At 54.5% G+C, this 14,982-nt stretch overlaps 1 protein-coding gene across 4 annotated transcripts in view; it reads left to right on the forward strand.

Moving 5' to 3' along the window:
• Window positions 1-14,982, forward strand: part of igf2bp2a (insulin-like growth factor 2 mRNA binding protein 2a) — a 246,149-nt gene that overhangs the window by 125,580 nt on the left and 105,587 nt on the right. For all 4 annotated transcript variants that reach the window (XM_038786815.1, XM_038786799.1, XM_038786808.1 and 1 more), the window contains exon 4: window positions 13,235-13,286. In XM_038786815.1, the coding sequence (XP_038642743.1) occupies window positions 13,235-13,286 (52 nt within the window). The remainder of the gene's footprint in view (window positions 1-13,234; window positions 13,287-14,982) is intronic.

The following is a 14,982-nucleotide window of genomic DNA, read 5'->3' on the forward strand; positions in this document are numbered from 1 at the left end:
GGGGGAAGAAGGGGAATACCGGGTTGCTGGTGGGGGTTGGGGGGGGACAGAGGTGAGGTGTTGTCGCTGTGGGGACTAGGTCGGGCAGGGGGTGCTGGCCTGGGGCGGGCAGTCGACGGGCTATGGCTAGTCGACGGGGGAGGGGGGACGGGACGCCCTCTGATCCGGTTGGTCACCTGGAATGCGAGAGGACTGAATGGGCCGGTGAAGCGGTCGAGGGTACTTGCTCATCTGAAGGGGCTAAAGGCAGATGTGGCAATGCTTCAGGAGACCCACCTGAGGGTGGCGGACCAGGTCCGTCTGAGGAAGGGGTGGGTGGGGCAGGTTTTCCACTCTGGGTTGGATGTGAAGAACCGGGGAGTGGCGATTCTGGTGGGGAAAAATGTGCCGTTTGAGGCATCGGAGGTGGTGGCGGATAAGGGGGGGTAGGTATGTTATGGTTAGGGGCAGGCTACAAGGAGAGAAGGTGGTACTTGCTAGTGTGTATGCCCAAATTGGGACGACGCGGGCTTTATGAGGCGTATGTTGGGACGGGTCCCGGATCTAGAGGCGGGAGGTCTGATCATGGGAGGGGACTTCAATACGGTGTTGGATCCTTCACAAGATCGGTCCAGCTCTAGGACGGGTAGGAGGCCGGCGGCGGCCAAGGTACTGAGAGGGTTTATGGACCAGATGGGTGGGGTGGATCCATGGAGGTTTGTGAGGCCGAGGGCACAGGAGTACTCTTTCTTCTCCCACGTACATAGGGTCTACTCTCGGATAGACTTCTTCGTGGTGAGTAGGGGACTGATTCCGAGAGTGGAGGAGGCCGAGTATTCGGCCATTGCAATCTCCGACCATGCTCCGCATTGGATGGAGTTGGAGATGGGGGAGGTGCGGGACCAGCGCCCGTTGTGGCGGTTGGATGTGGGGTTGTTGGCGGAGGAGGTGTGTAGGAGGGTCCGGGCAAGTATTGAGGGGTACCTCGAGGTGAATGATACGGGGGAGGTTCAGGTGGGGGTGGTCTGGGATGCCCTGAAGGCAGTGATTCGTGGGGAGCTGATATCCATCCGGGCACACAGGGGGAGGAGCGAGAGGAGTGAGAGGGATAGACTGGTGGGAAAGATGCTGGAGGTAGACAGGAGGTACGCAGAGGCACCAGAGGAGGGACTGTTGGGGGAGAGGCGCAGCCTGAAGGCTAAATTTGATTTGCTGACCACTAGAAAGGCGGAGGCACAGTGGAGGGAGGCACAAGGGGCAGTGTACGAACATGGTGAAAAGGCGAGTAGGATGCTGGCTCATCAGCTCCGCAAGCGGGATGCGGCTAAGGAAATTGCTGGAGTGAGAGACAAGAGTGGGAATGTGGTGCGGAAGGGAGTAGAGGTGAATGAGGCCTTCAAGGACTTCTACGGGGAACTGTACCAGTCGGAGCCAACGGGGAGAGGAGGGGAATGGAGAGGTTCCTCGACGGGCTTTCTTTCCCAAAGGTGCAGGAGGAGCAGGTGGAGGGGTTGGGTGCGCCGATTGAGCTGGAGGAGCTAGTTAAGGGGATCGGGCAGATGCAGTCAGGGAAGGCACCGGGGCCGGATGGGTTCCCGGTGGAATTTTGTAAAAAGTTTGTGGACCTCGTGGGCCCCTTCCTGGTGCGGACACTTAATGAAGCGTGGGAAGGGGGGACTTTGCCCCCGACGATGTCGCGGGCGCTGATCTCGTTAATCTTAAAGAGGGACAAGGACCCCCAGCAGTATGGTTCATACAGGCCCATATCTCTCCTCAACGTGGATGCTAAGGTGTTGGCAAAAATCCTGGCCACCAGGATAGAGGACTGTGTGCCAGGGATTGTACACTAGGACCAGACAGGGTTTGTGAAGGGAAGGCAGCTGAACACGAATGTGCGGAGATTGTTTTTTTTTAAATGTTTTTTTAATTGAGTTTTCATATTTTATATACAACATATTACAAATTATTAGAGAAAAAAAACACGCAAAAATTAACATGTATATTTACAGGTAAGCATCTTCATAATAACAATTGTGGCCGCCCCCTTTAGCCGGCATACATATTTTACATTCCCCAATATGGCCGAGGCACATGTTTATAGGCATTTATTTATAGTTTGGTTTTGGGCCTTAGCTTGCCATCAAACCCCCATAACCCCCCCCCCCCCCCCCCCCCCCCCCGGCTAACTTCCCCCGATCCCCGTCCATTTTCCCCTGATTCTTGGCCACCCGACTATTCTTCCTCTTGTACGTTGGCCACAAACAGGTCCCGGAACAATTGCATGAATGGCTCCCACGTTCTGTGGAAGCCGTCGTCTGACCCTCTGATGGCGAATTTGATTTTCTCCATTTGGAGAGATTCCGAGAGGTCGGACAGCCAGTCTGCAGTTCTTGGCGGTGCTGCTGACCGCCAGCCAAACAGGATTCTACGGCGGGCGATCAGGGAGGCAAAGGCAAGGGCGTCCGCCCTCCTCCCCAAGAATAGATCTGGCTGGTCTGAAACCCCGATGACCGCCACTATTGGGCATGGCTCCAACCTCACCCCCACCACTTTGGACATAGCCTCGAAGAAGGCTGTCCAGTACTCCACAAGTCTGGGGCAAGACCAGAACATGTGGGCGTGGTTGGCCGGGCCTCTTTGGCACCATTCATATCTGTCCTTCACCTCTGGGAAGAACCTACTCATACGTGTTCTTGTTAAGTGGGCTCTGTGTACCACTTTTAGTTGCGTCAGGCTGAGCCTTGCGCACATGGAGGTGGAGTTGACCCTATGCAGTGCTTCGCTCCAGAGTCCCCACCCTATCTCCATCCCCAGGCCATCCTCCCATTTCATTCTTGTTGCGTCCAGTACGGTGTCGTCCCTTTCTACCAGTCGGTCATACATGTCGCTACAGTTCCCTTTCTCTAGGATACTTGCGTCCAGTAGGTCTTCCAGTAGTGTCTGTCGTGGCGGTTGTGGGTACGTCCTTGTCTCCTTTCGTAGGAAGTTTTTGAGTTGCATGTGCGGAGATTGTTGAATGTCATTATGATGCCGGCGATTGAGGGGGAGGCTGAGATGGTGGTGGCGCTGGATGTGGAGAAGGCCTTCGATAGAATGGAGTGGGGGTAATGGGAGGTGTTGGGGAGGTTTGGATTTGGTGAAGGGTTTATTAGATGGGTGAGGCTGCTATATGAGGCCCCGATGGCGTGCGTGGACACGAATGGGAGGAGGTTGGAGTACTTCCGGCTTTACCGAGGGACCAGGCAGGGTTGCCCCCTGTCCCCCTTGTTGTTTGCACTGGCAGTCGAGCCGCTGGCGATGGCGTTGAGGGATTCAGAGAGGTGGAGAGGTTTGGTGCGAGGTGGGGAGGAACATAGGGTGTCGTTGTATGCCGATGACCTGTTACTGTATGTGGCGGACCCGGTGGGAGGGATGCCAGGGGTGATAGAGTTACTAGCTGAGTTTGGGACCTTTTCAGGTTATAAACTAAATTTAGGCAAGAGTGAGATGTTTGTGGTGCACCCTAGAGACCAGGAGGAAGGAATTGGTAGGCTCCCGCTTAGGCGGGCAGGGGAGAGTTTAGGTACCTGGGGGTGCAGGTGGCCAGGGACTGGGGGACTCTTCATAAACAATTTCACCAGGCTTGTAGATCAGATGGAGGAGGAGTTCAAGAGGTGGGACATGCTGCCATTGTCGTTGGCGGGGAGGGTGCAGTCCGTTAAAATGACGGTGCTTCCGAGGTTCTTGTTCCTCTTTTAGTGCCTGCCCATCTTCATCCCCAGGGCCTTCTTTAGGAGAGTGACTAGCAGTATCTTCAGCTTTGTGTGGGCACATGGGACTCCGAGAGTGAAGAGGGTTTTCCTGGAGCGAGGGAGCAATAGAGGCGGGCTGGCGCTGCCCAACCTTTTGAGGTACTATTGGGCGGCCAATGTGTCAATGGTGCGTAAATGGGTGATGGAGGGGGGAGGGGCGGCGTGGAAAAGAATGGAGATGGCGTCATGTAGAGGTACGAGCCTGGGTGCCATGGTAACGGCGCCGTTGCCGCTCTCCCCCAAGAGGTTTACCACGAGCCCGGTGGTGACGGCGACCCTAAGAATCTGGGGACAGTGGAGGCGGCATAGGGGGGAAACAGGGGGCTCGATGGAGGCTCCATTGGGTGGCAATCATCGGTTCATCCCAGGGAACAGGGATGGGGGATTTAGGGGGTGGCAAAGGGTGGGCATCAGTAAATTGAGGGACCTGTTTATTGGCAGGAGGTTTGCGGGCCTGGGGGAACTGGAAGATAAATTTGGGCTTCCCCAAGGGAACCTGTTCAGATACTTGCAGGTAAAGGCGTTTGCTAGGCGACAGGTAGAGGGATTCCCTTTGCTGCCCTCGCGGGGGACGATGGACAGAGTGCTTTCGGGGGTGTGGGTCGGAGAAGGGAAGGTGTCTGACATCTGTAAGGTAATGTAGGAGGTGGAGGAGTCGTCAGTGGAGGAGCTGAAGGCTAAATGGGAGGGGGAACTTGGGGAGCAGATAGAGGACGGGACTTGGGCGGATGCCTTGGAGAGAGTCAACTCTTCCTCCTCATGTGCGAGGCTTAGTCTCATCCAATTTAAGGTGCTGCACCGGGCCCACATGTCCGGGACTAGGATGAGTAGGTTCTTTGGGGGTGAGGACAGGTGCACCAGGTGTTCGGGGAGTCCAGCGAATCATGCCCATATGTTCTGGGCATGCCCAGCACTGGAAGAATTATGGAAGGGGGTGGCGGGGACGGTGTCGAGGGTGATTGGATCCAGGATCAAACCAGGGTGGGGACTCGCGATTTTCAGAGTTGCGGTGGAGCAGGGAGTGCAGGAGGCGAAAGAGGCCGGTGTCCTGGCCTTTGCGTCCCTAGTAGCCCGGCGGAGGATCTTGCTACAGTGGAAGGATGCGAGGCCCCCCAAGTGTGGAGACCTGGATCAGTGACATGGCGGGGTTTATAAAGTTGGAAAGGGTCAAATTTGCCCTGAGAGGATCAGTACAAGGTTTCTATAAACGGTGGCAGCCTTTTCTGGACTTCCTGGCTCAAAGATAGGTACCTTGGTCAATAGCAGCAGCAACCGGGGGGGGGGGGAGGGAGAGAGCGGGGTAGGGGTGGGTGGGTGGAGAGGGGGGGGGGGGGGGGGGGGGGGCAAGGGGGGAGAGAGAGGGGGGTGTTCCTTATTATAGTTTCTATTTTTTTTCCCGCTACGGTTATGTAACTTAACATTGTGTTAAGTTGTTAATATGTTGGGTTGTTCATTGAGGAGGGGCGAAGGTTCATGATTGTTGTCATTATTGTTATTGTTGGTATTTTAGTATGGTTTGTTGATGTATAAATTCAAAATTTTTCAATAAAAATTATTTTGTTTAAAAAAAGGAAGGTAATGAGCGGAGACAGCCAAATGCACAGTCGGCATAATCAAAGAACAGCAAAGGTATAATTGCCCAGACCCTGAGAAACCAGGAGAGGCAGTTACCATCTTGCTGTCTCAGAAAAGGGGCAGGCAAGTTTCCAGCCACCAAGCCTGAAGGCCAAGTTTACAGTAAACAAGCTTCTAAGTCTTAAAGCCAAGGCAGTACAGAAAACCTTTATCTTCACTGGACCAAGAAAAAGACAGTTCCCACATTTGAGTATCAATCCTGTATTGCATGGAAACTATAGCTGGTTATTCAGTTTGGATGTTGTTTGAGTAAAAGGTGAAGTCTTGGTTCAGGTATCATAGGCATATTTTGCAACAAGAGTTGTGTTCTATAGAAACTTTGTGGGTGTTTAGTAATTCATACATTTAATTGTGTGAGAGTAGAGTATTCCTGTTTATGTGTATTTGTCTCTACTTTAATAAGTAGTCTTTAATAATTGTTACCCGGTGATTGGGCTATATTCTCAATGGGGTTTCACTTGTCTCCTCGCATTGAAACAAAATAAAACTATACAACCCCACGAACCGGTGTTCCAAATTGGGAAAGCTTCGCAGATAGCATCAGTGTGGTTCATGACACATTGAACAACTTCTTCAAATCCACTGACTTCCCCCTGTTATGGGTACCCACGTGGAGCCTAGCTATGCCTGATTTTTTGTGGGATGTGTGAAACAATCATTATTCCAGTCCTACTCGGGGAGGGGTTGGGGATGGTTGAATAAGTTAGCAACAGGTACCCATTACAAACCCAAGGGCTCCCACAGGGCTTGAAAATTGCATCTATGAGGAGAGATAGAATAGACTAGGGTTGTTTTCCTTAGAACAGAGGAGGCTAAGGGGCATCTCCCACAACTACCTTGACAACACTTCCATACACCATGTAACAATTCTGTTCCATTCTCCCAGTTTCTCCAACTCTGTGGCATCTGTTCTAATGATGCTACCTTCCACACCAACATTTCTGACCTATCTTCCTCAGTCGAGAATCCCCACCCATGGCTGACAGGGTCCTTCACCCTATCCATCTAATTTCCCGCACTTCTCTTGCCTCTTTCCCTCCCTCCCAGAACCATGAAGGGATTCTACTCGTCCTCACCTTCCACCCCTCTCTAGCCTTCGCATTCAACGGATCATCCTCTGCAATTTTTGTGCAGCCACTTCTTCTACTTTCAGCATTCCAAGGAGACCGTTCCCTCCGCAACGCCCTGGTTCACGCTTCCGTCACTGCTAATGCCTTTTCTTCCGAGAAAATCAATATCTGTCCCACCACCTCCTCCCTTCTCACTGTCCAAGGCTCCAAACACTTGTTCAAATCTTTCCTGTTTTTGCAATTGGAACACGGTTTCCAGTGATGTTCCACAGGGCTCAGTGTTGGGGCCTTTGCTGTTCAGACTTAAACGTGGTAGGCATGATTGGAAAATTTGCAGGTGATGCAAAAATTGGCCACATTACAGGAAGGACATAATTGCTCTGGAGAGAGCGGAGAGGAGATTTACAAGAATGTTACCAGGGCTTGAAAATTGCAGCTCTGAAGAAAGGTTAGATTGGTTGGGATTGTTTTCTTAGAACAGAGAAGACTGAGACGTGACCTAATTGACGTGTCCAAAATTATGAAAGAAAGAGATAGGATAAACAGAAAAGGCGATTTTCCCCTCGCTGATGGGGTCAGTTACCACAGGGCAATCAGCATGAGCTGATTGATAAAAGGATTAGAGCGGACACGAGGAAAACCTTTTCATCCAAATGGTGGTGAATGTTTGATATTCACTGCTGGAATTGGTAGTTGAGGCTGAAATTCTCAACTCATTCTAAAGGTACCTGGATCTGAAGTGTATCCTGCAAGGCTACAGACCGTCAGTGGAATTCTCCGTCAGCGGGTTCCTCTGGTCTGCCAACAGTGCGCCCACGCCCGCAAGTTTCCCGGTGTCGTGGGGATGGCCACCATGGGAAATCCCCTTGGCCGGCTGCAGGAACGGAGTAAACCCGCTGCTGCTGAGGGGCCGCTGCGTAAATAAACGCAGCTGGCGGACTGGAGAAATCTGCCCCAGTTGCTGGGAAGCGGGATTAAAGTTTATTTAGAATCATAGAATTTATAGTCCAGAAGGAGGCCATTCAGCCCATCGAGCCTGCACCGGTCCTTGTAAAGAGCACCCCACTTAAGCCTACACCTCCACCTTATCCCAGTAACCCCACCGAACCTCTCTGGACACGAAGGGCAATTTATCATGGCCAATCCACCTAACCTGCAGATCTTTGGACTGTGGGAGGAAACCCACGCAGACACGGGAGAACTCCGCACAGACAGTGACCCAAGCCGGGAATCGAACCTGGGACCCTGGAGCTGCGAAGCAACTGTGCTAACCACTGTGCTACCGTGCCGTCCCACAATTTAATTCCTTTTTTTGGGTTGCAGCAGTCAAGGGGCCGAATGGCCTCTTTCTGCACGATAATTTTTCTATGGTTCTTTCAATATAGTATACTGTATTCGCTGCTGACAATGTGACCTCCTCTTTCACTGGGGGAACTAAACACAGACTGGGTGATTGCTTTGTGGAACAGCTCCCTTCAGTCTGCAAGCATGACTCCAAGTTGCTGCTGCTGGTCATTTTAATTCTCCATCTTGCTCCCACCCTGACTTCTCTGACTCTGTCACAATGTTACAATGTTCCAGTTCAAGTTGGAGGAATAGCGTCTAATCTTTCTACTTGGCACTTCACAGCCTCTGGACTCAATATTGAGTTCACCATCTTTAGATTGTAAACTCTGCCTCCATCTTTTTCTGTGTGCCTTTTTTTGCGCCCCGAGGAGACACAGGAAGAACGTACAAATGGAGGGAATGTGCAAACTCCACACAGGCAGTCACCCGAGGTTGGAATCGCACCTGAGCCCCGAGTGCTGTGAGGCAGCAGTGCTAACCACTGTGCCACCATGCCGCACCAGTTCACCTCCCTCAGTTCACCTCCCTCGTGCATCAGTGTACTACAAACTGCAAAATGGTGCTTACATCTCCAGTAGCAACCTTTTGAGTCAGAGGCATTAAAAAGTAAAAACTGTGGTCACATTTAAAACCACAGACAGTGCAATCCTTGCTCTGCTTTGAGGTTACAGTTGTGTCTGAAACAATTGGCAGATTTCAGTCACAGCGTATTTTGCGAAGTGAAAACGTTCCTCGCATTAGGCATCACGGAGATTGGGATAAGAAAACTGTGATTGTAGAAACTCTTGGTACATAGAATTTATTTACAGTGTAGAAGGAGGCCACTCGGCCCATCGAGTCTGCACTGGCTCTTGGAAAGAGCACCCTACCCGAGGTCAACACCTCCACCCTATCCCCATAACCCAGTAACCCCCACCCAACACTAACGGCAATTTTGGACAATAAGGGCAATTTATCATGGCCAATCCACCTAACCTGCACATCTTTGAACTGTGGGAGGAAACCGGAGCACCCAGAGGAAACCCACACACACACGGGGAGGATGTGCAGACTCCGCACAGACAGTGACCCAAGCCGGAATCGAACCTGGGACCCTGGAGCTGTGAAGCAATTGTGCTATCCACAATGCTACTGTGCTGCCCTCCATCTGGGTCACCTGGGTCACATTGGGCCTCCATTTGAAATCTATCCTTCCCGCCTCCTCCCTCTTCCAGCAGTTTGTCCCATGGCCTCTCTTCATTCTCCCAATCATGCTCAATCCCAAGAGGAAAACATGCAGGGCTGGATTCTCCGTTGGGCCGGCAGGCGCACCCACATCCGAGGATTTCCCGACAGCAAGGGGCTGCCCACAATGGGAGCTCCTATTGGCCAGCTGGCGGGATGGAAAATCCCACTGCTGGCGAGGGGGCTGCACACCAGGAAACTGGTGCGGCGGGATGGAGAAACCCATCCATAGGCTTTTAAAGTTAAAGTTACCGTGACACCATCCAGAACACCACCTGTAAGCTATGAATCTGAAGGTGATTTCAACAAAACTTCAAAACTCCACGCAATTAATTGCCTCAGACCCCAAAGGAATTATCTAATGTCAAATCTGTTAAATAGCTAATTTTCCCTTTTAAGTTAACAATGATTTTGAGGGCTGGGAGCAGTTGTGCCGTGCCTCTTATGATCTTGTCCAGCTGAGCATGATAAAGAGAGTATATACTCTGGAACATGGTGCTCGAAACTGGCAGCATCAGCGTCAAGTCACCACTGCAAACTTAATGCATCATCCAGCAGCTCTGCACGCTACCGGTATTATTTGTTGCCCAGGCAAACCCCTTCACCGAGATGACATTCTATGAGTTTCCTGTACTTTGAGTGAGTGAGCAACAAGGACACCAGTTTTCTTCAGGAAAAGCACTGTGCACATCTCTGATTTTGCCATTCAGTGTGATGTGGGCCATGCATTGTGGTGCTCCTGTCTTGTCTGGGCCACGCTATATGGCGCTGCCGTCTGTCTGGACCACGCGGTGTGGCACTGCTGCCTGTTTGGACTGCCCGGTGCAGCACTGACACCTGTCTGGGCCACGCTATGTGACAGTGCCGCCTGTCTGGATCATGTGGTGCAGCGCAGCGCCTGTCTGGGCCGCAGGGTGCGACACTGCCCCCTGTATGGGCCGCAGGGTGTGACACTGCCCCCTGTATGGGCCGCAGGGTGCGACACTGCCCCCTGTATGGGCCACAGGGTGTGACAGTGCCGCCTGTCTGGGTCACGCTATGCAGCACTGCCGCCTGTCTGGGACGTGCAGTGTGGCGCTGTCAGCTCTTTGTCGGGCCACATGGTGCGGTACCTCCGCATATCCGTCGGGGCCACGAGGTGCAGTGGTGCCGCCTGTGGTCGGGGATACGCGGTGCCGCCTGTGGTCGGGGATACGCGGTGCAGCAATGCCACTTGTGATCGGGGATACGCGGTGCAGCGATGCCGCCTGTGGTCGGGGATACGTGGTGCCGCCTGTGTTTGGGATACGCGGTGCAGCGATGCCGCCTGTGGTCGGGGATACGTGGTGCCGCCTGTGTTTGGGATACGCGGTGCAGCGATGCCGCCTGTGGTCGGGGATACGCGGTGCAGCGATGCCGCCTGTGGTCGGGGATACGTGGTGCCGCCTGTGTTTGGGATACGCTGTGCCGCCTGTGGTCGGGGATACGTGGTGCCGCCTGTGTTTGGGATACGCGGTGAAGCGGTGCCGCCTGTGGTCGGGGATACGCGGTGCAGCGATGCCACTTGTGACCGGGGATACGCGGTGCAGCGATGCCGCCTATGGTCGGGGATACGTGGTGCCGCCTGTGTTTGGGATACGCCGTGCCGCCTGTGTTTGGGATACGCGGTGCCGCCTGTGATCGGGGATACGCGGTGCAGCCTGTGGTCGGGGATACGCGGTGCCGCCTGTGGTCGGGGATACGTGGTGCCGCCTGTGTTTGGGATACGCGGTGCCGCCTGTGTTTGGGATACGCGGTGCCGCCTGTGTTTGGGATACGCGGTGCCGCCTGTGTTTGGGATACGCGGTGCCGCCTGTGGTTGGGGAGACGCGGTGCAGCGATGCCGCCTGTGGTCGAGGATACGCGGTGCCACCTGTGGTTGGGGATACTCGGTGCAGCCTGTGGTTGGGGATACGCGGTGCAGCCTGCGGTTGGGGATACGCGGTGCAGCCTGTGGTCGGGGATACGCGGTGCAGCGATGCCGCCTGTGGTTGGGGAGACGCGGTGCAGCGATGCCGCCTGTGGTCGGGGATACGCGGTGCCGCCTGTGGTTGGGGATACTCGGTGCAGCCTGTGGTTGGGGATACGCGGTGCAGCCTGTGGTTGGGGATACGCGGTGCAGCCTGTGGTCGGGGATACGCGGTGCAGCCTGTGGTCGGGGATACTCGGTGCAGCCTGTGGTCGGGGATACTCGGTGCAGCCTGTGGTTGGGGATACGCGGTGCAGCCTGTGGTTGGGGATACGCGGTGCAGCCTGTGGTCGGGATACTCGGTGCAGCCTGTGGTCGGGGATACTCGGTGCAGCCTGTGGTTGGGGATACTCGGTGCAGCCTGTGGTCGGGGATACTCGGTGCAGCCTGTGGTTGGGGATACTCGGTGCAGCCTGTGGTTGGGGATACTCGGTGCAGCCTGTGGTCGGGGATACTCGGTGCAGCCTGTGGTTGGGGATACGCGGTGCAGCCTGTGGTTGGGGATACGCGGTGCAGCCTGTGGTCGGGGATACTCGGTGCAGCCTGTGGTCGGGGATACTCGGTGCAGCCTGTGGTTGGGGATACGCGGTGCAGCCTGTGGTTGGGGATACTTGGTGCAGCCTGTGGTCGGGGATACTCGGTGCCGCCTGTGGTTGGGGATACTCGGTGCAGCCTGTGGTTGGGGATACGCGGTGCAGCCTGTGGTTGGGGATACTCGGTGCAGCCTGTGGTCGGGGATACGCGGTGCAGCCTGTGGTTGGGGATACTCGGTGCAGCCTGTGGTTGGGGATACTCGGTGCAGCCTGTGGTTGGGGATACGCGGTGCAGCCTGTGGTTGGGGATACGCGGTGCAGCCTGTGGTTGGGGATACGCGGTGCAGCCTGTGGTTGGGATACGCGGTGCAGCGATGCCGCCTGTGGTTGGGGAGACTCGGTGCAGCCTGTGGTTGGGGATACTCGGTGCAGCCTGTGGTTGGGGATACGCGGTGCAGCCTGTGGTTGGGGATACGCGGTGCAGCCTGTGGTTGGGGATACGCGGTGCAGCGATGCCGCCTGTGGTCGGGGATGCGAGGTGCCGCCTGTGGTCGGGGATACGAGGTGCAGCCTGTGGTTGGGGATACACGGTGCAGCGATGCCGCCTGTGGTCGGGGATATGCGGTGCAGCTATGCCGCCTGTGGTCGGGGATACGCGGTGCAGCGATGCCGCCTGTGGTCGGGGATACGCGGTGCAGCGATGCCGCCTGTGGTTGGGGATACGCGGTGCAGCGATGCCGCCTGTGGTTGGGGATACGCGATGCCGCCTGTGGTCGGGGATACGCGGTGCAGCGATGCCGCCTGTGGTTGGGGATACACGGTGCAGCGATACCGCCTGTGGTCGGGGATACGCGGTGCAGCGATGCCGCCTGTGGTCGGGGATACGCGGTGCAGCCTGTGGTTGGGGATACGCGGTGCAGCCTGTGGTTGGGGATACGCGGTGCAGCCTGTGGTTGGGGATACGCGGTGCAGCCTGTGGTTGGGGATACGCGGTGCAGCCTGTGGTTGGGGATACGCGGTGCAGCCTGTGGTTGGGGATACGCGGTGCAGCCTGTGGTTGGGGATACGCGGTGCAGCCTGTGGTTGGGGATACTCGGTGCAGCCTGTGGTCGGGGATACGCGGTGCAGCCTGTGGTTGGGGATACTCGGTGCAGCCTGTGGTTGGGAATACTCGGTGCAGCCTGTGGTTGGGGATACGCGGTGCAGCCTGTGGTTGGGGATACGCGGTGCAGCCTGTGGTTGGGGATACGCGGTGCAGCCTGTGGTTGGGGATACGCGGTGCAGCCTGTGGTTGGGGATACGCGGTGCAGCGATGCCGCCTGTGGTTGGGGATACTCGGTGCAGCCTGTGGTTGGGGATACTCGGTGCAGCCTGTGGTTGGGGATACGCGGTGCAGCCTGTGGTTGGGGATACGCGGTGCAGCCTGTGGTTGGGGATACGCGGTGCAGCGATGCCGCCTGTGGTCGGGGATACGCGGTGCAGCGATGCCACCTGTGGTTGGGGATACACGGTGCAGCGATGCCGCCTGTGGTCGGGGATACGCGGTGCAGCGATGCCGCCTGTGCTCGGGGATACGCGGTGCAGCGATGCCGCCTGTGCTCGGGGATACACGGTGCAGCGATTGCCTGGGCCACGCTGTGTGACATTCCCGTCTCTTTTTGTTTTCAGGTTTTGGATGGACTCTTGGCTCAACATGGCACAGTGGAGAATGTGGAACAAGGTATGGAAATAATCTGAACATAACCCTGTAATGTTTCTTTGTGGTTTTTCATATAAATGCAGCATTGGAATATAACATTTTTAGAAACTGGAGAAGTCCATTCAGCCCCTCTGGACTGCTGTGCCTTTCAGAGGGCATGGCTAATATTAATCTGCCATCTACCACATTATTTCTGCGGCCTTCAATTTCTGTTCACTGTTAATATCAATTTTTCTCAGCAGAGCAAGCTCTAATTCAAGCACTACAATCTTGAGAAATCTCAAGATTTTCGCTAAACTTTTGTTTGAAAACTAACTTCCTTGTGATCCTGAACGTCTTTACTCCAATTTTACCATGATGTTCCTGTGTCCTTATTGCCGCCTATCGGAGGAAATGGTTCCTCTGTAGCTATTTTACTGAGTTCTTTGAACGTTTTGAACTTCTCGATCAGATATTCAAAACATTTCTATCAGACGGTGTCACAGTGGTTAGCACTGCTGCCTCGCAGTGCCAGAGACCCAGGTTCAATTCCGGCCTCGGGTGACTGTCTATGTGGAGTTTGCACTTTCTCCTCGTGTCTAAGTGGGTTTCCTCCGGCTGCTCCAGTTCCCTCCCACTGTCCAAAGGTGTGCAGGTTAGGTGGATTGGCCATGCTAAAATTGCCCCTTAGTGTCCAAAGGTCAGGTGAGGTTAGGGAGATAGGATGGGCGTGTGGGCCTCGGTAATGTGCTCTTTCAGAGGGTCAGTGCAGACTTGAGGGGCCGAATGGTTCTATGATTCTGGATCACTGCTCAATCTCACCTTCTCAAGTGAATGCAAACCAAATTTTTGCAACCTGTGTTCTCCTGATTTAACCCTCTAATCCCTGGTATCAGTCTGGTCAACATGTGCTCTTCTCTGTCTCTCCTCCCTCCTCTATTCCCCCACCCCCCCCCCCCCCCCCCCCCCCCCCCCCCCCCCCCCCCCCCCCCCCCCCCCCCCCCCCCCCCCCCACACACACACACACACACACACACGCGCGCGCACACAGCCCTCTCGGGAGCAGATTTCCATTTCCTGCATCGAGTCCTCGGAGATCCACTGTCATTCTTCTGAACTCCAGCATATATAATCCTAACTGACTCAATCTCTCCTCATAAATCAGTCCCGTCCTCCTAGGAACTATTCTGGTAAAACTTTTCTGCACTCCCTTCATAACAGGAACATCCTTCCTCACCTGCACCAATATTCCAGCTGTGGTTTCACCAAAGCCCTGTATAATTGCAGCAAGATGTCCCTGCTCCTCTACTCGAATCCTGTCACTATCAAGGCCAGCAAACCATTGGCGTTCTTTATCGCTTGCTGCACCTGCATGACGAGGACACCTAGGTCATGTTGCACATTTCCCTCTCTCAACCTACAGCCATTCAGATAATCTGCCGTCCTGATTTTGCTACCAAAGTGGATAACATTACATTTCTCCAAATTATACTGCATCTGCCATACTTTTGCCTACTCACTCTGTTTGTCCAAATCACACCAAAGTATCTCTGCATCCTCCTCACAGCTCACCCTCCCACCCAGCTTTAGTGTCACCTGCAAATTTGGAGATATTACATTTAGTTCCCTCATCTAAATCATTAATATATATTGTTAATACCCTGCGGTACCTGACTAGTCATTGTCTGCCACTTGGAAAGACCCGTTTATTCCCACTTTCCGGTCTGTCAACCAGTTT

Source organism: Scyliorhinus canicula, chromosome 2 (genome assembly GCF_902713615.1).
Source record: "Scyliorhinus canicula chromosome 2, sScyCan1.1, whole genome shotgun sequence".
NCBI lineage: Eukaryota > Metazoa > Chordata > Chondrichthyes > Carcharhiniformes > Scyliorhinidae > Scyliorhinus > Scyliorhinus canicula.